The sequence below is a fragment of the Trichechus manatus genome, unplaced genomic scaffold, assembly GCF_000243295.1.
Source record: "Trichechus manatus latirostris isolate Lorelei unplaced genomic scaffold, TriManLat1.0 scaffold00092, whole genome shotgun sequence".
Classification (NCBI taxonomy): Eukaryota; Metazoa; Chordata; class Mammalia; order Sirenia; family Trichechidae; genus Trichechus; species Trichechus manatus.
In genome coordinates, this window is record NW_004444028.1 from 7,048,357 (window position 1) to 7,070,804 (window position 22,448).

Sequence of the window (22,448 nt, forward strand, 5' to 3'; positions counted from 1 at the left end):
TCACACACACACAGTGTTTGTTGTCCCCCCCACATACACACACACACTGTTGCCCCCTCTCTCTCACACACACACACACTGTGTTTTTTGCCCTCACACACACACACACACACACACACACACACACACACACACACACACACACACTGTGTTTGTTGCCCTGTGCGATACTTGGTCCCCTACATTCGTGCCCAACAGCCTCTTGCCTTCTTCGTACGAGGCAGTGACTCTGTCCCTAGACTTGGGTTGGGAGCCTTCAGGGAAAAGTTGGGTCTCCTTTAGCCATGAAGGCCTGATGCTCAGCCTGTTCACTGATGTGAGCCTGGAGGGAGGGAACCCACTGACTCTCCTGAGGCCCTCTGACCCCTGGTCCATCCTACCAGCACACTGGGTGTTCTCTGAGCTCGTTTTGGCCCAGTGTCAGGACTGAGCACTGGGCCACCTGAGACCCCTGAGCCACACCAGCTTCTTTGCAGGGCACCATCATCTTGCCCAACCTGGCCTCCGTGCTCTACGACCCCAAGTGCTGGGAGACTCCCCGACAGCTCAACCCCAGTCACTTCCTGGACAAGGAAGGAAACTTCATTGTCAATGAGGCCTTCCTGCCATTCTCTGCAGGTACTGGGCATAGCTGGGTCCTGGGTGGTGGGTAGGGGGCATGGTGGGGCCGACACAGGGACAGCTGCCACCCCCTGACCTTTCCCTCTGTTTCCAGGCCCCCGGATGTGCCCAGGGCACCAGCTGGCCCAGATGGAGCTCTTCCTGAGATTGCCACCCTCCGCGGGGTCTTTGAGTTTCAAATGTCAGTGGAGCCTGGGGCTCAGGCTGGATTATATCTTTGGGGGCACTCTGCAGCTCCAGCCCCAGGAGATCTATGCAGTGCCCCACCTAAGCAGCCCCAGCCCAGGTCCCAGGGAGGATGGCCTGTAGCCAGCTAGGTAAGGAGGTTGGTCCCCTACGAGGTCCTTCCTCAGTCTCCTTCGGCTCCTGCAAAGTCGGGGAAGAGGAAGAAGAGGGGTTCACTCAGTTCAGCTACTCATGGCTCCCCTAACACAAGCTCTGTGGGGTGACATTGGAGGGCAGACTTACCAAGGATTCTACAAAAGTAGCTCAGTTTAGGTAGCTTAGCTTTGGTAGGGAAGGATTTTACAAGGCTAGTTAAGATTTGGCATTAAATCATTTCACAAGGTTAATTTGGGGAATCGAGCTTCACAAGGCAGCACCTAAGTGGGTTCAGAGGGAAGTAGGTTCAGAGGGAAAAAGGCTTTGAGCAAAAAGCTTTGTGCTTTTGATGGTGGGGCTGGATAAACCAAGGAAGGGAGCTTATTTCCTGCCCTCTCCTGCCCTCTTCTGACTAGAGGGAGGAAGTGCAGTCTTTGCAGGCCTCTGACAGGGAAAGAGGAAGCTAGCAAGCAGCCATTGCAGCGGTTCCCAACAAATTCTCCATCAAGGACTCCTTTTGCCTGTCCCCCAGGGGTCCCCAAGTTTTGAACCCTATGTCTCCAGACAACCCTTGTTTATTAGAACAACTCATGACTTACATTAGGGAAATGCAATGAAAATCAAAATGAGATACCTTTGTACACTTATTACCCCGTTGCCATTGAGTCGATTCTGACTCATAGCGACCCTATAGGACAGAGTAGAACTGCTCCATAAGGTTCCCAAGGAGCGGCTGGTGGATTCAAACTGCCGACCTTTTGGTTAGCAGCCATAGCTTTTAAGCACTGTGCCACCAGGGTTCCAAAGGGGGGAATAAGTGCCCTAAACTCATTCTCTTTCCACCCTCCAATCTCCTGTTGGTGCCTGCAATTGGCTGAGCCCAGCTGGAAGCCAGAGGGCAAAGGAGCCCATTGATGTGGTCCACAAAGGTCAGCCTCCAGAGGGCTGGAGCAGGATAGGAGAGGGATCTGGAGGGGCAAGCAGAGAACATCCAGCACATCCCAGCCCTAGATCCCCTGGGTTCTGGAGGTGAGCCACATCATCCCCTTGCCCTAATGATTCCTTCAGACACTTATCCACCAATCACCTTGAGCATGCATTTCTGTTTTGTTGAGACTCTACCCTCGATCTCTAGCACCTCTTCGGAACTATTACCCATCTCCTGCTCACTACCCCTTCTTCACTGAAGTCTTGGGATTCCTTCCAAATCCTACCATCATCCTGGCGACCCCAAGTCCATGTCAGCAACCCAGCCCACACTCAGGATGCTCAGTTTCTGGGATTCCTCATCTTTGGTGGCGTCCAGCTTCATTCCTCTCCAGCTGTCAGCCCTATGACCACACCTAAGTTCTTGTCAGCCCCTAGAGAAGTCCTCCTTCTGAAACTATAAATTCATAGATCCCTGTTAAGAACTGAGAAGGATCTGATATTTTATCCTACTTGAAAGCTAACAAGTTAGCCTGACATAATTTCATTGATGCTGGTAGAAAACACAAGTCCCCTGGGTCAGAGGCGAAGAACAATCTGGTACTCACAGCAATAGCATTAGCTAGAGTATCAGTATTTTTGTCCTGGTTCTCTGAGCCCCAATTCCTACCAGACAGTGCAAAAGGGCCAGATGACACCTGCACACTCAGTGAGTTGCATGATAGGAGAGGAGCCCTGCGCGTAGGGAACTTGAGTCTTTTATACCAAAAAACTAAATGCATTGCCATTGAGTCGATTCCAGCTCAGAGCCACCCTATGCGACAGAGTAGAACTGCCCCATAGGGTTTCCAAGGCTGTAATCTCTATGGAAGCAGACTGCCACAACTTTCTCCCAGGGAGCAGCTGGTGGGTTCAAACCACTGACCTTTCGGTTAGCAGTGGAGCACTTACCCACTGTGCCACCAGGGCTCCTTGAGTCTTTTATAATGGGCAATAAATATGCCTTTTCTCTGTAGGGCAATACTATCTCTATCTTCCAAGTCTGTAAGCAAACTTGCCTTTTGCCCTGAAGAAAAACATTATCTCTATCTTCCAAGGTTGTTTGCTATACAAACATCCCCCAAAAGGAGCAAAGGACAGTGAGTGCCTCACTCACAAGATGCAGAAATGAAGAGCATTTCTTGAGGAATGAGGCAATGCCTCTGTGATGGTTAAGGTTGGGTGTCAGCTTGGCTGGGGTATGATTCTCAGTGGTTTGGCAGTTATGATATAGTTTGGCAGCTATCTGATGATGTAATCACCTCCTTAATGAGATCTGATATAAGGTAATCACCTCCATGCTGAGATCTGTTATGAGTAGCCAATCAGCTGAAAGGGAGTTTCCTTGAGGATGTGGCCTGCATCCAATAGAGGTGGACTTTCTGGCCAATCTCTCTGGCTTTTGCTTGCTTTGGATCCTGTAGCTGTCTCCTGTTCATCTGACCTCCAGTTCTTGGGACTTGAGCTAGCAGCTTATCCACCTATCTTGGGATTTGTTAGCATCCACAGCCTGTGAGCCAGCAGCCTGCTGGGCTTGCCAGCTCCTGCCAATATGTGAGTCAGGAGAAGTCTCCAGCCTGACCCATGGACTTGGGACTTTCCAGTCTGTATGACTGCATGAGTCATTTCTCTGATATAAATCTCTCTATATATATTTATTTATATGCTTCAATGGTTTTGCTTCTCTAGAGAACCCAGCCTAAGACAGTCTCCTTCCAGGATAAAGAACAGGCTTGCTTACCACTTACTATAAAAGCAGTAGATTCCCATTAATCTGAGAAAACACCAAATGGGGATGATGCCGGTGCTGCAGGAGGGCCCAGAGGCCCTGGGGCCCTAGAATGGGAGGCCACAGCAGCTTTCACAGAGGCTTCGGCAGTGGCCTCCTGGGCCAGGGCCAAGCCTGTGAAGCTCATGGAGACAAGGCCAAGGACAAAGAGTGGCTCCTCATTACCAAGCTAGGCCACCTGGTCAAGGACATGAAGATCAAGTCCCTGGAGGAGATCTATCTCTTCTCCCATCAAGGAGTCTGAGATCACTGGCTTTTTCCTGGGGGATGTACTTCAAGGATGAGGTTTTGAAACTCATGCCTGTGCAAAAGCAGATGCATGCTGGCCAGTGAACCATGTTCAAGGCATCTGTTGCTATTGGAGGATACAACAGCCACATCAGCCTGGGTGTTAAGTGCTCCGAGGAGGTGGCCACTGCCTTCTGTGGGGCCTTCATCCTGGCCAAGCTCTCCTTTGTCCCCGTTCAGCAGGGCTACTGGAGAAACAAGATTGGCAAGCCCCACACTGTTCCTCTCAAGGTGATCAGCCGCCATAGCTCTACGCTGATGTGCCTCATCCCAGCCCCCAAAGGCGCTGGCATAGTCTACGCCCTGTGCTCAAGGAGCTGTTGATGACGGCCACTATTGACGACTTGTACACCTCAGCTTGGGGCTGTACTGCCACCCTGGGCAACTTTGCCAAGGGCACTTTTTTTTAAATTGTGCTTTAGGTGAAAGTTTACGGCTCAAGTTAATTTCTCATACAAAAATTTATGTACATGTTGTTTTGTGACATTAGTTGCAATCCTCACAATGTGACAGTACACTCTGTCTTTCCACCCCAGGTTCCCTGTGTCCATTAAACAAGTTCCTGACCCTTCCTGCCTTCTCATCCTGCCTCCGGACAGGAGCTGCCCATTTGGTCTTGTGTATCTGATTGAACTAAGAAGCACATTCCTCACATGTATTATTTTTTGTTTTATAGTCCTGTCTAATCTTAGTCTGAAGAGTCGGCTTCAGGAATGGTTTCAGTTCTGGGTTAACAGTGTGTCCAGGGGCCATAGTTTCGGGGGTTCCTCCAGTCTCTGTCAGACCATTAAGTCTGGTATTTTTACATGAATTTGAGTTCTGCTCCACACTTTTCTCCTACTCCATCTAGGACTCTCTGTTGTGTTCTCTGTCAGGATGGTCACTGGTGGTCGCCAGGCACCATCTAGTTCTTTTGGTCTCAGGCTGGTGGAGTCAAGGCCACTTTTGATGTTATCTCCAAGACCTACAGCTATCTCACCCCTAACCTCTGGAAAGAGACTGTGCTTACCAAGTCTCCCTATCAGGAATTCACTGACCATCTTGTAAAGACCCACATCGGAGTCTCTATGCAGAGAACCCAGGATCCAGCTGTGGCAGTTTTTATACAAGAAAAATAAAGTGAATTAATTAAGGCTGAAAAACAAAAAAGCAGTAGATTCCCCAAGCTCAGTGTTCTTTAGTTGAGATGCAAACCACCACACGTACTACAACTATCTGGCCCATGGCATTGCTACCGTGGCGCTTAGGGATGAAGGGGAACCCACACAATCATGATGCTCAAGCTGCTTGCTGCGTTCTGGTATCTTAGCTTCCTAGTGCTGCTGTAACATAAATACCACAAAGTGGGTGGCTTTAAAGTACAGAAATTTATTTGCTCACAGTTCAGGAGGCTAGAAGTCCAAATTCAGGACATTGGCTCTCTTTCAACTTCTAGTAGTTGCCAGCGACCCTTGGTGTTCCTGGGTAGATGCATCTGCTTCCATCATCATCCGTGGTCATATGGCATCTGTCTTTCCCCTGTGGCTGTTTTCCTTTTTTATAAAATACATGTCTCAGAAGGGATTAGGTCTAGGACTCACTCTACTCCAGTATGACCTCGTTTGGCCCAACTATAACAATAGAAAACTCTATTTCCCCAAAGAAGATCACATTCACAGGAACAGGGGTTAGGACTTCAACATAAGTTTTTAGTGGACACAATTCAGTCTACAACACTTGGGTAATAAAGTCTTTTGTCTCTGACCCAGGAGTCTTCTGTCTTCTGCTATCATCCATGAAACAATCATAGGCTAACTTATTAGCTTGTAAGTAAGGTAAAATCAAATCCCAGATTTAATAACTATGACATAGCCAAAGTGAAATTACTTTTACTTCTCAAATGAGTTGTGCCCTGGTAGACATCACAAATGTTATTCTCTGTGCCTAGAACATTCCAGCCCTTTTCTTCTTTTGGTAATCTCTATCAATTTCTCTGGGAAGCCTTCTCTCCCTGTCTGCCAGCCCTGTCCTGATTGAGTTATGGCTCCCTCCTCTAAAGCCCCACGGCACCCTATGCTTCTCTGATCATAGCACATCTCACAATTGTAATTGCCTATTTATTACCTTGCTCCCTTCTCCCCCAAGTAGCTTAGGATCTCTGTGAGATCAGAGATGGTGTCTATCTAAATTATGCCCCTAGATTTTACACATTGCCTGGCCTACTGTAGGTGATTAATGAGTATCTATGAATGAGATGCTATTATAGAGCTATGCATAAAACCAAACCAAACCCATTTGCTGTCTAGTCAATTCTGACTCAGTGACCCTATAGCGACTCTATAGGACAGAGCAGAACCACCCCATAGGGTTTCCAAGAGCAGCTAGTGGTTTCAAATGGCTGACCTTTTGGTTAGCAGCCAAGCGCTTAACCACTGTGCCACCAGGGCTCCGGGCTATGCATAAAGCTGTATAAAGGCACGTAGGAAGGGCATCTAAATCAGACTGGAGGTCTGGGGAAGGCCTCCTAGAAAAGGTGACATTTGAAGTTGGTCCAAAGGACATGTTGGTTAGATAAGTGGAGAGGGCGAGAAGGGAAAAGCGTTTCAGGGCAGTGAGAGGGATACATGAACGCACAGATGGGAACTAGCAGGGTGTCTTTGAGAAAACGCAAGCCATTCAATATGGCTGCAGCCAGGGTTGGAGGGATGGAATGGCAGGAAATAAAGCTGACTGACAGGCAAGGGCTGAATCATGACGTTTGAACTTTATCTAGAAAGCTGTATTTTCATTTCAAGCTTGGGTTTCTTGTTAAAGATATGAGGCATCATATCCTCCTAAGCGTCACAGCATGACGACATGTAATGGTGGGATTCAGTAGAGAAGTAATTTAAGAAAATTCTGTAACTTTGGGCTAGTCTCTTCACCAGTCTGAGCCTCTGAGCCGCTGTAACTCAGTCATGGTAATATCTACCTCAAGGAGTGTTTTGTATTCAATCCAATAACTTAGGTAGAATGCCTAGTACCCAGGTCCAGGCTTAGCCCATGCAGATCAGGGAAGGCTGAGCCGGCTTCCACTCAGCCGCACGGGGGCGCTCTAAGCTGCTCTTCGGCGCTCTATGGTCCTTCCTTTGCCCCGGAAGTGGTTCCACGGCGGGGTTGGCAAGGTCGGGCCATGGTGGAGCCGAGGTTGGGAAGATGGCGTGGCGAGGCTGGGCGCGGAGAGGCTGGGGCTGCGGCCAGGCGTGGGCTCCGCTGCTGGGCGGCCGTAGCTGCGAGGAGCTCAGTGCGGCCCTGGCCTCGCCGCGGCTGCTCGGACGCAGGTAATGGCCGCCGCGTTCGGCTTCTCGCCTCCCGGCCCCTGAGTTCCGGCCGCGCATCCCCAGGGCGGAGGCCCGCCGGCTCACCCGCTTCTCACCCGCCCCGTACTGTCTCCTCCTCGCCTTTCGCCTCCGTCCTGCCCCGGGCCGGGGCACAGTGACCGGCCCAGCTCCCCGCAAGCCCACGATGGCCCGTTCCATCGGGAGGGACTTGACCGGAAGGGAACCAGCCTCTGAGGGTTAATTGCCTGCCGAGCCTCGTAATTGAGAGGAAAATACTGAACCCATTTTTTTAAAATTGTATTTTAGGTGAATATATAGCGCAGATTAGTTTCCCTTTCAAAAATTGATACACACACAGTTTTGTGACATTGATTGCAATCCCCACAGTGTGTCAGCACGCTCCCTGTCCCTTCCTCTAGGTCTCCTGCTCTGCCTTCTCGTCTTTGCTTTTGGGCAGGTGTTGCCCGTTTGGTCTCCTGTACTTTGATCTGAGAAGCACGTTCCTCACGTGTGTCTAATCTTTAGCTGAAAGGAGTGGCTTCCCTTCTGAGCAGGGTGTCCGGGGACAACCAGTTTTTTTTTTTTAAGGGAGGCACCTGAACTTGCCTTGAAGTTGCACAGCTGGTAGAATGGGAGAGCTGCGATTTTTTTCCTGTATCAGTCCAGTTTTAAAGCCTGTGTTCCCCTGCAACAGATTACCTTCTTTAGCTAAGGGGTGGCAGAGTGGGAAGAGGGCATCACTTTGCCTCTTGCAAGTATTTCTGTCGTAGGAGAGGCTTTTCTTGAAGAATTGAGACAGTGGAATATTTGGTTTCCAGATGATCTGGGAAGAAGACTTGTACTTGCGTCTTCCCCCGTAGAAGCAGAGTGAAGCGTATGGTGTATCAGTATTTGCTGCTTTTGCGTTAGAATAATCCGATTCTAAATTTCGCACTGAAGAGGGAAATCTCTCAGTTGTCCACGAATCCGAGGTATATCTGGTTTGACATTTGTTCCTGATGGTTCATCCAGAGTATCCACCCTCCTGGTTTCTGACTGATTGGTGGTAGCAAGGAACAGGGGGTGTTTATCAGCACGTGGGCTAGGCTGCAGTAAATAGTTGAGGCTTCAATATGGAGCAGCCATTGCCTGCCTAATCATAATCACTTGGAGTGCTTCTAGACTATCTTATTTCCCAGGCCTGCCCCAGTCTTACCAAATGAGAATCACCAGAGAAGTGTGGAAGAACCTGTATTTCTAACAGGCATTCCAAGTGAATCTTACCAGGGAATTTGTGAAAAGCTTGCACGCACTGTATCTTTAATTTAATGATACACTCTAACGTGGGGCTTCTGGCACTAATCTTAAACTTCTGGGGAGGTGGAGAATGAGGTGATTCAAGGTTAATTGACTCACCCAGGTTAACTGTGGAGGTAGTGATAGATCTCAGTGGTCTTGATTCCGTCGTACTCCAAATTGCCTGGTTTGAGGGAGGCAGAAAGCTGAACGTTTATTAGGAAGCAACAGGTGTGTTAAATATGTAAGATTTGCGTACACATCACCGTATTTGATTAATGAAGAGCTGCCAGTGAAAACTGGGGTTGAGGATCACTTGAAAGAACAAATGAAGAATAAAAACACTGGTCATAGTACAGCGCCTGTGTGATGTGCATGTGCCGTACTCACCTGCAGAGGGAAAACAGAGCAAATAAGTGGTCTCAAAAGAACATGACTCATTTCAGGATGACTTCTTGGAGAAAGTGAGTTTTGAAGACGATCTCATATAATTTCTCAGCTATCTGGGTAGAAGAGAAGGGATGGTGTGGCAGTAGGAAACGGAGCACGTGTGATGTTGAATAAACAACAGCAGAACACGTTACTGTCGAGTTGATTCCGACTCATGGTGACCCTGTGTGTTACAGAATGGAACTGCTCCGTAGGGTTTTCTTGGGTGTAATCTCTGTGGAAGCAGATCTCCAGGCCTTCCAAGGAGCTGCTGGTTGGGTTTGAACCACCAGCCTCGAGGTTAGCAGCTGACTGCAAACGGCTTGCGCCATTTAGAAAAGTTTGCCATGGATATCGAAAGTTTCAAAATGACATTTTTGTGGTGAAATAGGAAAATGTGCATTATGCGAGAATTTAGGTAAGCTTGAAATAGCGCATTTGCCACCTTGTCTCTGCAGATAAGCACCTGCAATTATAGGAAACAGGAGGTATATCTTGGATGTAACCTTTATTCGGTCTGTTTTGATTTCCTTTAGTTCTAAAATTAGTATGCAGAAGAGCGATATCGGAGATGCATTAAAAAGCAGAAGCCTGGCCTGGTCCATCTGATGGGTGTGATAGGCCTCAAGTGGAGCAGGAATTTGCGTTTTTAACAAGCACTGTAGATGGTAATACAGGGGTCTGCACGCTGCGGCCCACTAGCCAAGAATGGTGTTTACATTTTTTTCATTCTTTTACAGGGTGGGGTGGGGTGGGGAGGGGAGAGAAACCAGTACTATACGACAGAAATGTTCAGCGGGTCCGCAAAGCCTGAATATTTAATGTCCTGCCTTTTCACAGGAAAAGGAGAAGGTCTTATGTAGGTTCTTCAAAAATTTCACTATTATCAGATTTCTGGCAGCACGTCTGAATGACCTGGTTTAGGACTGAAAGTAGAAATCCCCGTAATTTGTCAGTTGTGTGGAACTCTCCAGAGGAACAAAATCGCACTTATATGGCTTACGTTTTGTAGATTGAGGTGACAGTCTTAATATATCTTTAGGTAAAGTCCTTAAAAACTAAGCAAGCCAAGCATATTAAGTTATTTTGCTTGTTTAACTCACCATCTGTTAGCTCCAAGTGGATTTTAAGAGAATAATTTTTGAAGTGCAAAATGTAACATAGTTTATGTAGAGCCCCCTCCCCCCATCTGTTTTGTTTTCAGTGGTATGGATCTTTGTGTTCTTGGACACATCTTGTGTCCATTTGGACATTAGACCATTTCTAGTGGTAAACTGTTGTATATCCATCTGTTCACACAGGTCTTTGGTAATCTAGACATTACTGCTGACTTGTTCATACATCTTTCCAGGTTGCATTGTCTTTATCCTCATACTCTAAAAACAATTTGCTTTATAAAACCATGTATTACCTCACTTGCCATTAAGCCAGCAAATATAGGGGTAAGCCTTTTTCTTTTAAAAGTTATGGGATTATATTTAAAAGACTGAGCCCTAACAGTCCTGTGGGTAGTGGTAAGTCAAATATTCATGAGCTCTTCCCACTCAGCATGTTAGACTGCTTCCACTCCACTAGTTATTGGCAGAAGAACTGAAGCCGCAGAGCTGAAATGCAGGCCTACCTTCATGAAGTTAGGTACAAACTTCAAGGGACCCTCTTCTCTCCCCATGTCCATTTTATTGTGTTGTTTTCCAAAGTTAACTTAGGTAAGTCATAAGTCATTTATTATTCCGTCTTATATGCCCATCTGAAATGGGTAGAGCTGAAGAACCTAACCTGTGAATAAGATCTCAGACATTTGCTATTGGAGACATTTATGCTTTTCCAGGTTTGCTTTGCATTTTAAGAAATTTAAAACAAAAGCTCCCTAAGGAGAGAGAATGTACCTCATCACAAAATGCGTAACGAGCATACGTGTTATCTCTAAAAACCTTTTTTTTTTTTTTTTTTAAGTGTTTTGGGAAAAACAATTTTTTTTAGTTTTATTTTGTTGAGAACATACACAGTAAAGCAGACACCAGTGGGTGGTTTCTGTGTGTACCGTTTAGTGTCACTCTTATTCTCACCCTCTTTTTCCGAGTTGTTCCTCCTCCATTAACATAAATTCACTGCTCCTGAGGTTCCTATCTAATTTTTTGAGTTGGTGTTGTCAGTTTAATCCTATATAGATCTTAAAAGAGCATAACGCTCAAGGCAGACATTTTTTGCTAGCTAAGATAAACTATTTTTTGGTTTTAAGAAGACTTCAGGGGATATTTTTGGTTTAAGGTTTAAAGATGCTCTCAGGGCAATAGTTTTAGGGGTTCATCCAACCTTCATGGCTCCAGGAAGTCTGGAGTCCATAAGTATTTGAAATTCTGTCCTGCATTTTCCCCCTTTTGATCAGGATTCGTCTATAGAATCTTGGATCAAAATGTTCAGTAATGGTAGCCAGACACCATCCAGTTCTTCTGGTCTCGTGGCAAAGGAGGCGTTTGTTCATGGAGGCAGTTTCATATCCTCCTCCTGTTCCTGACTCTCCTTCCTCTGTTGCTCCGGAGGAATAGAGACCGATTGTTGTGCCTTGGATGGCTGCTTGCAAACTTTCTAAAAGCATTCTTATGCCAGCAGAAAACCCAATTCCAACCAGCCTAAACAGTTAAGGGAATTTATTGGTTTATGCAGTAGAAAAGTCCAGAGGTAGTGCTGGCTTCTGGTGAGGTAAGATCCAGTGTCTCAGATTGTCACCAGGACCCCATTTTCCTCCACGGCTTGGTTCTGCTTCTGATTGTTGGCTTTATTCTCTCAGCGTGCTGCTGTCTGCTTGTGGTTGTAGGTTAGCTGCCAGCAGCACGTGGGGGCTATGTATTTCTAGATTCAAATCCAGCAGAAAAAGTTCTCTGCTCCGGTATCACAAACAAAATCTTAAATTTTTATTGGATCTGATTGGTTGACTTCGGACACACGTCCACCCTTGAATCCCATGAAGTTGGCAGGGCATGGGATGTGCAGGTTGGTTTAAGTCTGTCAGGAGCTTGACCAGAATAGCTGGGAATTCCAGGGTACTGTTAGGAAGGGGAAGTAGAGAGACCTGATGTCACAGTGGTTAAAGCGCTCGGTTGCTAACCAAAAGGTTAGCAGTTTGAAGCCACCAGCCCCTCCGAGGGAGAGAGATGTGGCAGTCAGCTTCCATAAAGATTACAGCCTTGGAAACCCTGTGAGGCATTTCTACTCTGTTCTGTAGGGTCGCTGTGAGTCAGCAGTGGGTTTGGTTTGGGATTGGTTAGGAAGGAGGGAAGGAGCCCTGGTGGTGCGGTGGTTAAAGAGCTCAGCTGCTAACTGAAAGATGGACGATTTGAACCCATCAGCTGCTCCCAGGGTGAAAGATGTGGCAGTCTGCTTCTGTAAACATTTACAGCCTTGGAAACCCTACGGGGCAGTTCTTCTCTGTCCTATAGGGTCGCTATGAGTTGGAATTGACTCGGCAGCAGTGGGTTTGGTTTTGGGTTGGTCAGGAAGGGGAGAGAGGGCATGGATGCCAGGAGTCAGCCAATAAATGCTTGGCAGAGTCTGCCCTAGTGGAGCTTTTGTACTGGAGCTCTTTGCTTTGTTACCTAGTTGGATAGGATTAATTTGTAGCTAACAAACTTTTCTAGTTCAAGTAGAAATATAGTGGATTGCAAACTCGTTTGAAGATGGGGGAGGTCAGGTTCTAGCTCTTGCTGTTCAGTGTGGTTCATAGACTGGCAGCATAGGCATCATCTAGGATGGGCTGGCAAACTTTTTCTGTAAAAGGCCAGATAGAAAATATTTTAGGGCCACATATGTATGATCTCTGTCATATATATATATATATTTTTTAGCAACTCTTTAAAAATATTGAAACCATTCTTAGCTTCCCGTTTTTGTAAATACCACCCTTAGCTGGAGGGCCAAATCCAGCCTTCAGGCCATAGTTTGTCAACCTCTAACCAGGAGTTTGTTAGAAGAGCAGAATCTCAGACCTGCTGAATTGGAATCCGATTTAACAAGATCCCCAGGTAATTTGTATGTACACTAGAGTTTTTCCCAAATCTGTGATGGATCTCAGCCCTAGCTGTGGTCAGAATCACCCAGGAGGCCCTTAGATTACTGCTGTCGAGGCCCCACCCTCGGGGACTGGACCTTACTGGAATAAAGTGGGGCTGTGGTGGGGTGTTTATAAGAGCTTACCGGGCAATTCTGATATGTAGCCAGGATTGAGAAATCGCTGCCACAGCTGGTGCGGTAGGTTATACCATGGCCACGGTATTTTGCAGCTGTTCGCATCCCGAATGGCATTTGTTTCCCACCCATTGAAGCTGGGTTGTCCTTCTGACTTGCTTTGACCAGTAGCACATAGTGGAAGTGATGTGTGAACTCCACAGCCTGGGCCTCAAGAAGCCTTGCAGAGGCTGTGTGGAGAGAGATGTCCGGCCCAGCTGACAACCAGCACAAAGGCTCCAGATAACGTGAGGCCATCTCAGACACTCCAGCTCCAGTCGAGCAGTCAGCTGACGGTGGATGCATGAGTGACTCCAGGGAGTCCAGCAGCAGGACAGCTCAGCTGAGTGTAGATAACCCACAGAATACCGTCACGTGCTGCGTAACATCCTTTCGGGCAATATCCGACCTCAGATATGTCCGTGGTCCCATAAGGTTATAATAGAGTTCAGAAACCCGATCAGAGGATGGGACAAATATCGGAGAGCCAGACCTGTAAAAATGATGCATGGGGGTGGCTTCTGATCTCTAACTCACAGGGGGAAGGAGGATCAAGATCAACAGCCCAAGGCTGATTCCTATGAGGCAGAGGTCAGACATGCCTCCTCTCTGCCACCTTTACCAATTCTGACACCAACCGTCCTTCGCACGGCACTCTCTGCTTCTGTGCTGGGGTTAATTCATTGCAGTGGCCACACACAACTCACAGACAATACTCACGATTATGGGGTTTATTAGAGAAGTAACAGGTTACAATTCAGAATCAGGAATGCTCAGGATACAGTTCTTCCATCAGGACAACCTCTTCCAGCCATGCTGTCTCTAGCCCTTGGCCTTTGCCCTGCTAGGGCAAGTGTTACAAAGCTCTTTTGGCCCCTGGGCCTCTGCCTTACTCAGGCAAGTGTTAGAAAGCTCTTTTAGCTCTGCCAAAAGTGCCCCAAGGCACCCCAGTCCATCCGTAAGCCTCTCCCTCTCTCCCAAGATCCTGGGTCCCAAGGACGCCGGGTTGGTGGGAGTTACAGAGGCGATTTATCGCACCGCGGGAACAAACACAACATAAAAAATTGTGGATAACCTGTGCTGGCCGCACCGCACTGAGCTGCCCTGGGCCCTGGGTGTCTCCATGCTGTGAGGTTTCACCGGCCCCACCCTCCAGGCCACCCTGGGCAGGGGAACAGTGGCCTCCAGGGGCCTGATTTGGCACGGTGTTTGTACAACATCATATTTCACAGAACTGTTGGGTGGGCATAAGTTTTGGGGCGTTTTGTTTTGCAGCAGAGGAGCCCTCTTGGCGCAGTGGTTAAAGTGACCGGCTGCTAACTGAAAGTTCAGCGAGTGGTTCAAAACCACCAGCAGCTCCGCAGGGGAAAGATGTGGCAATCTGCTTCCGTAGAGATTTACAGCCTTGGAAACCCTACAGGGTTGCCGTGAGTCGGAATTGACTCGACGGCAGTGGGTTTGGTATTTTGGGTTATGTAGCAATAAATGAGATAACTGGGAAACTGCTGCCAAATCAGGATCTGCTGACCCAACAGGGAGCTGTCTGCCTCCACCATTATTTTTGCTGGGAAACTCATGCGTCGCTCCCTGCCTTCCCCTCACTAAACTCGGGTCTCAATTCATGGCGTTGCCATTGTTATCTGGTTAGCTGATTGATCCTCCTAACTGCAGGGAGACCTGGGAAAAAAGTTTTTAGCTTTTCGCTCCCTGCAGCGCGTGAGTGCTCCCTAGGTCATGGAGTTAGGTGTTCCGTGAGCTGATACGGTGTCTGATCCATCCCGAGAGGTCTGTGTGCCCAGCCTTGGTCGCGCCTTCTCCGTGTGTGCGCTGTGTCTGATAGTTCTGCGCTTGACTTGGGGCCAGCTTGATATTTGACATGTCGGTGTCCCCACACTTGTCTCTGGTACAGTTTTCAAGGTAGGTACTATTCTAGGCAAAAGACCTGGCTTTTCTTCGAGGCCAGATTCTCAACCTGGTGTCTCTGTGTTCTTTTCATACATTGTGTTTCAAAACTTCGAAGAGTTGATTTGATGTGGAAGAAACAGTCTTGGATTAGAACCTGGTAGTATTAAGCTGTTGGAAATAGAAAGGAGGCTCATCCTTTGTATTTCTTCGTCTGCCAGGAAAAAAGTACTATTAGAAACCCACGATACTGGGTTATAACTTGTGGTCTTTATAGTAAATGTATTCCCATTACTTTATATCACACATTTGTTTTGGCCTAAAGTGGTGTTTTGATTACTTGTTACTTTATTTAGCAGTTACTTCGGAATATTTAATAAAAAATCAATTTCAGTTGCGAAGGATTAACATCTCCCACTTTAAGGATTACATCAGTTGCGAATGCCTTTAGCTGTAAGTAAGCTGATGGTTGTTTAAGTAAATGGAGTGGTTAAGAGCTCGGCTGTTAACCAAAAGGTCGGCAGTTCGAATCCACCAGCTGCTTCTTGAAAGCCCTATGAGGCAGTTCTTCTCTGTCCTATAGAGTGGCTGTGAGTGGGAATCGACTCGACTGCAATGGGTAGGTAGGTAGGAAGATGATTGGAGGTAGGTGGCTGCTGTCTTTGGCTTAGTGAATCAGAGATGTCAACGCGAGTATCTAAATCCCTTGGTCTCTCTTGCATTTGAGACGACTGCCTCAACTCCAGGCATTACATTTCATATTCAAGGCGGAAAGAATGAGGTCGGCTGACATCAGTGATAGGTCAGTTTTTATCAGGGAAACAAAACCTTTCCAAGAGGCTCCTTGGAGTCTCATTTGGCCAGAACTGTGTGACATGGGCAACCCTGGCCACAAGGGAGGCTGGAAGAGTGAATATGTTTATCTTTCCTAACCTCTACAGAAAAAGCAGGTAAGGGAAAGGGACTGGAATCGATCTGGAATTAGCTATTCAACAGTGTTTGCCAAAGGAGATTCAGAAGGCTGTTAACAGGGAGTTCAGTCATTTAGGGCAACAATAGCATTGTTTGAATAAGTACATGGCTTCCAAATAGATTACTTGAAAAGGAATAGCACTTATTTGGAAGTGTAAATTCTAGATTATTAAGTTTTAAGTCAAATTACTTTATCACCCCCCAACCCCATGGGATTTCTGAGAAGTTGAACAGAGGAGTGGACTTGGTTTTAAAGAGGGAGAGAACAGGCATTCTAGGCAAATGATAGTAATAATAAAAGTTCCATGATTTTTCTCAGCTACGTTTGTTTCCAAATGCCTTTTAGAAACTTTCATCTGCATATTCTACAAGCATCTCTTTTAACGCTAAAAATAGTTTATTGAGGTGTAATTTACATATGGTAAAACGTATAAATCTTAAGTACACCTCCTCCTTACTTACCAACTATCTCATCATCTGACATTTTACAACAATAGTAAAAAATCTAGCCAACTATTTGCGCATTGACGACGTACATCTGGCAGTAACTAACGCCGAGGTGCACGGCGAGAGAGTAACGCTGGCTGTGATGCTTAAGGTTATGTGTCGGCTTGGCTGGGCCATGATTCTCAGTGGTTTGGCAGTTATGTAATGATGTAGTCATCTTCCATTTTGTGATCTGAGGTGGTCATCCTCCATTTTTGCATAACCACCTGGTCTTTGGAACCTCACCATGTCAGTAAGTGAGGAGTGGGTATATGTTGTTGTGTGCCTTTGAGCTGATTCCAACTATAGTGACCCTGTAGGACAGAGTAGAACTGCCCCATAGGGTTTCCAAGGGGTGGCTGGTGGATTTGAACTGACGATCTCTTGGTTAGCAGCTGAGCTCTTAACTGCTGCACCACGAGGGCTCCAAACAAAGGTCTAAGCATGTAATATTCCCTTAAAACTTTTCAGTGGTTCCTAGTGCCTGGTGAAAGAGTCCAAACCTCATTAAAATGCTATAGACAGCACTGGTGCTCAGCTACCTTTAAGGAGTTGTCTGTACTCTTTCCTCCCCTTTGTGACACAGATACCATGTTGCCCAGCCACACTGCCTGCAGGTAGGGGCCTAATCTGGCTTCACTGGAGGGTCTGCCTAGAAAAGTATAAAACAGTATTCTTCTTGTAACCAGGAAGAGGGCATTTGAGACAATGTCAGGGTCTTGCCACCTCTAAGAGGGCACTTGGGAACTACCGAGGGTTTGAGGGAGCGTGCAACATATAAAAGCAAAGTGCTTGAAGTTAAGTAACCTGTTGCTGTAACCCAGATGCGAGGAAGAGTACTAGACCAGGAAGGAAAAACAGCTTTGACAGAGTTGGTTTCTCATTGCTGGGAAAGATAAAGGCGAACGCTCCAAGACGAGTTCTTGATGTTTAACCTCAGTGTCAGAACCGTCGGACCACTGGCAGAATGAACTCAGAATGGAGCTGTTTGTAGAGAAGGACGAATTAGATCCTTTTTAAAATATATTAGGTTTGAAATAATTTGGAACATATCCAAATAGAAATACTCAACGTATAGTTGGAAATACAGCACTGGAAAACTGAGGTCAGGAACAAAGAAATATATTTTGAATAATGTACCTGCTTAGAAGTCATTCAAGCCACAAAAGCAGATTTATTCTTTATTCAATCAAAATGTAAGCAGCACCTTGTTTCAGGGACTGGGTTATAAAGATGAAAAGGCCTGGCCGATCTCTGCCCTCGAGGAGCTTTGTGCCTAGTTGGGGAATAGTATGTTCTCACTGTATCCTGAACAGACAGGAAGGGGCCTCTGCATTACTGACCTAGAAAGTTACAGTTTTACAAAAGAGAAAGAAAAATGCTTCAAGAATTTATGTTGGTTGAGTTTGATTAGAGAGTGTGTAAAGGAACCCTTGGAGCCCTTGAGCATATCTGTCGTTAAGGGGCTGGAGAAAAGGGGAAGGCATCAGGAGAATTCAGGATCAATTTGAAGATGAAGAGCAGGGATTGCAGTCTTACAGAAGCTAAGATGGGAGATGTGATCAGTCGTTTCAGAGATGTTTCGAGGAGGTCAAGCTGTAAGGATTCAAACAACAAAGCCTCTTACAAATAGATCCGGTGGATGTCCCTCAAACCGGCAGTGAAATAAACGGGAGACGAGGTGGGATGAATCCATCAATTTATAATGATCAGTGCTTACGAAAGGGAATACTTATTTGAATTTGGGATAGGGTCAAGGATAATACTTACACTTAAATTTTTTTTCCTGGACATTGATCAAACTTCAAATAAAATATCAAAGCCATTCCATGCTGATTCAGACTGACAGGGGTTCTCGAGCTTATTAGGGAACTGCTCTGATTCTTTCTCTGCGGAGGGCGGATACAGATTATTTTGTTGATGGTTGCAGAGCAGCAGCCTGAGCGCTCCTAGGTGGCTGGAGTTTGTGTCGCACCTTTTCCAGAAAGGCACAGTTAAATGTTTTGTCTTGGACTCCTACCTGGGACCAGGACTCCTGGCTCTTTGGGGCTGCAGAGTGAGAAGAAACTGAGATGGTGGAGATGCAGACCAAGTAGGCAGGCTCCTGGAGGTTGATGCTTGCAGGGCGCAGCTGTTTCTAATCTGTTATTTTTCCCCCCCCACCCCCAGGTTTAACCTCTTTGTTCAGCAAAAATGCGGATTCAGAAAAGCACCCAGGAAGGTTGAACCTCGAAGATCAGACACAGGGACAAGTGGTGAAGCATACAAGAGAAGCTCTTTGATTCCTCCTGTGGAAGAGACCGTCTTTTATCCTTCTCCCTATCCCATCAGGACTCTTATAAAGCCTTTATTTTTTACTGTCGGGGTAAGAGCTTAAGCCACTCAGTTAGCTACCTCTCTACAGGTGCAGTTGTTAAAGCACCGTTTGTCGGAATAGTGCTCCCTTAGAGTAAGGACGGGTGGGATCAAAAGGGTCTAGGTAGCTAGGGTCATGAATTCCGTTTACAGGAGAATGTGAATTTAACAATTGCTGGTAGCATCTGGCTAAGTCATGTAAGCCCTAGAGAAAAAAAACCTACAGGTCCCTTGTTTTGTTTGGTAGAACATTTGAAGGAATACTAGGTTGGTATCTTGAATTTTATTTGAAAATCCCTAGCTTTAAACAAGCCCAGAGGGTAGTGTGAAGTTAGTAAAATGGGGAACGGTTAAATGTCCTTTTCCCCTAGTGGGTGGTGGTTAAACACCTGCCAGATGCACACCTAGCGCTGTGCGAGGCGCTGCTCCTGCTGGTTTTTAAAAGTCGTAAAAATGAAATGTTGTCCTTGGAAACATGTATAGATCTACTTTCCTTTTTACATTTATTTTGTAATATATCTAATTTTATGTAGTTTACAGGCTGCGCCTTTGGATCAGCTGCTATTTGGCAGTATGAATCACTGAAATCCAGGGTCCAGAGCTATTTTGATGGCTTAAAAGCTGATTGGTTGGATAGCATAAGACCACAGAAGGAAGGAGACTTCAGAAAGGAGGTAAAGATAAATCTTTCTTCTAGTTGATCACTTTTTTTTTATGTTTAGCTTTGCGTGTTTGCGTGTGTGTGTGTGTGTGTGTGTGTGTGTGTGTGTGTGTGTGTGTGTGTGTATGCGCGCTTTAGGTGAAAGTTTTACAGCTCAAGTTAATTTCTCATTCAAAAATTTAGACACATTGTTTCATGACACGTCACAATGTTTGAGGTCTGATTCTTTTCGAAGTGTTTTTAGTTAATAGCAGCATTAGACACTAATATTCACATCAATAGATAGGAAGTCAGGCACTTAATATTGTCCTCAGAATCATTTGATCACAAAACCCAAACCAAACCCGTTGCTGTTGAGTCAGCTGACTCATAGCGACCCTATAGGATGGAGTAGAACTGCCCCACAGGGTTTCCAAGGAGCAGCTAGTAGATTGGAACCACTGACCTTTTGGTTAGCAGCTGAGCTCTTAACTACTGCGCCACCAGAGCTTCAGTTTGATCACAGTGTTTATTAATGTTTTGTATGTTCTGTAATGTTGTACTTGACAGTGATACTTGACCAAAAATCACTAGCGATAGTTATTAAAAATTAATATTCTGAGATCCCATCCCAGCCCTACTCAAGCTTAAGGAGCCATTGTCTTACTTTGTATCGCCTTGCTGGGCTGTTTTAGAGTACACGTTGAGAACCACAGAGAAGTTTTCCCAAAAGCTTCATGCCTAAGGGTGGGGTTACGATGTTGATTTTAAAGAGCTTCTCAGTGACGTGATGTTTCCGTACCCAGACACCACTGTTCGTGTGTTTCTGACAGTGCCCCAGGAATGGGAATGCAAAAACAGGGACACATATAGTTAAAACTTTTCGTTTACTTTATACGCAATTTGATGTCCCTCCTTCTTAACTGTTTTTTTTAAATGTTGCCTTTTAGATAAAATATGTAAATATTGTATTCATTTCATTTGCCAGTACAGACTGAGCACTGAGACCATAAGCTAATCTTTGGATCCAGTTCCACTGGGTTTTCAGCTACCTTTGTCTGTCTTGAAAACAGGTTTTTTGAACTGACTATTTTTTAGAGCAGTTTTAGGTTTACAGAAAAATTGTGCAGAACGTCCTAGAGTTCCAGGTACCCCCTCTTCCTCCTGCAAGCTATTTCTCCTATTATTAACATCTTTCATTTGTGTGGTAAATTTGTTACAGTTGATGAACCAATATTGATACGTTCTTATTGACTGAAGTCCACAGTTTACATCAGGGCTCATCCTTTGTGTTGCACAGTCCTGTGGGTTTTGACAAATGCATACTGTCGTGCGTCCATCATCACAGTATCGTATAGAATAGTTCACTGACCTAAAATGCTCTGTGCTCCACCTGTTCATCCTTCCTCCATTCCCCGAGTCCCTGGCAGCCACTGCTCTTCCACTGTCTCTCTAGATTTGCCTTTTCCACATTGTCATTATTGTTGGAATCGTACAGTCTGTCGTACAGTCTGTCTGTACGTATGATCATACAGACTGAGTTCTTTCATTTAGCAATATGCATTTAAGGTTCCTCCCTGTCTTTGTAGCTTGAGAGCTCATTTCTTTTTATTGCTGAGTAACACTCCATTGTATGGATGTACCACAGTCTCTCCCTTTGTTTTCTGCAGCACGCTGCCCTCCATTTGTAGACAGGGTTGATATGTTCAGTTTTCCCCTTCCTAGGAACTTAATCCTGGCCGGGGGAGCTTGAGAAGGAAGCCTCGTGTTTTCTTCTTCTAATGATAGTGTGAGGTTCCTCTGAGTAGGGAAGAAGGATTCTTCTTCCTTCTCGTTCCCTATAGACATGTACAGGAAGCATGAGCTCATCTGTTTTAGAGAGGCTTCATGCCAGAAGAACAGTGGATGGATCATTCGGCAGGTGGAAACCACCATAGCTAGCAGTGATTTTCTTTCAGTCCAGCATTCGAGATGACACTACAGCTGACCTATTCCATAATCCTGCATCCCTTAGAGAGCTAAGGTTTTTACTATACCTCTGTGCACTGTGAGGCCGTGATACCCAGTGGTTCTTGAGAACGGTGAAAAATCCCACAAACAATATGCATAATCCTCATCCAGAGGTGGATATATGTAGAATAGAGCTGAACAAATGATAGTTTGTAAAATATAAAATCCATACCCAGTAAGGAGAATCAAAACATGTAAATATAACACAGAAAGTGGAAGTCCCGGGAACCCCTGCCCCCACAACTGCGCATGCCATGGATTAAGGTCTGGGAGCTCAAACGCGTATAGTTTCATTATAATTACAAAAACGGAACCACATACACATTGTTCTGCAGCTTTTTTTTTTTTAACTTTCAATTTTTTTTCCATATCAGTATGCAAAATCTGGTTCAATTTCATAGTTAGAATTTTTTTTTTTTTTTTTTTTAATTTAAAATCTTAATCCTGGAAAATTTCAAGCAGATACAAAAGTAGAGAGAACAGTATAATGAACGCCCTGGGCACATGACCAGTTTTGTTTTCTATACCTCTCCGCCTCTCCCTCCCCACCGCTCTATAATTGTAAAGCAAACTCTAGGCATACTTCATCCGTAACAATTTCAGTGTGTATCCCTGAAAGATTAGGACTCTCCTTCTCTCTTCCCTTGAATGGTTTTTTTCCCCTAAACCTCAGTACTATTATACCTAAAACATTTAACAGTTTTAGTCAAAAATACTGTCCGAATTTTAAAACCAGAGCGCACCCTGGTGAACTGGGTGCGCGTAGTACCTGTATGTACGTATCTGATATCACTGACGGGGCTCACGACAGCACGGCTGCCAAAAACCCACTGCCGCCGAGTCGATTCTGACTGAACAGTGACCCTGTAGGACA

General features: G+C 45.8%; 2 protein-coding genes and 1 pseudogene across 2 annotated transcripts in view; all 3 read left to right on the top strand.

The window, feature by feature from the left end:
* The first annotated feature begins 295 nt into the window (after positions 1–295).
* Positions 296–930, top strand: LOC101354692 (cytochrome P450 2D3-like). The gene is made up of 3 exons (XM_012557248.1): positions 296–316; positions 477–618; positions 716–930. The coding sequence occupies exons 1-3, from the start codon at positions 296–298 to the stop codon at positions 928–930; spliced, it is 378 nt and encodes a 125-aa protein (XP_012412702.1).
* A 1,630-nt stretch (positions 931–2,560) lies between these two features.
* LOC105755986 (40S ribosomal protein S2 pseudogene) lies at positions 2,561–5,103 on the top strand (annotated as a pseudogene).
* Positions 5,104–7,104: 2,001 nt separating this feature from the next.
* PARL (presenilin associated rhomboid like) overlaps positions 7,105–22,448 on the top strand; it is a 37,563-nt gene continuing 22,219 nt past the window's right edge. The window contains exons 1-3 of the mRNA XM_004382294.2: positions 7,105–7,284; positions 18,739–18,934; positions 19,458–19,598. Coding sequence (XP_004382351.1) covers positions 7,160–7,284; positions 18,739–18,934; positions 19,458–19,598 — 462 coding nt within the window. The 5' untranslated portion in view covers positions 7,105–7,159. The remainder of the gene's footprint in view (positions 7,285–18,738; positions 18,935–19,457; positions 19,599–22,448) is intronic.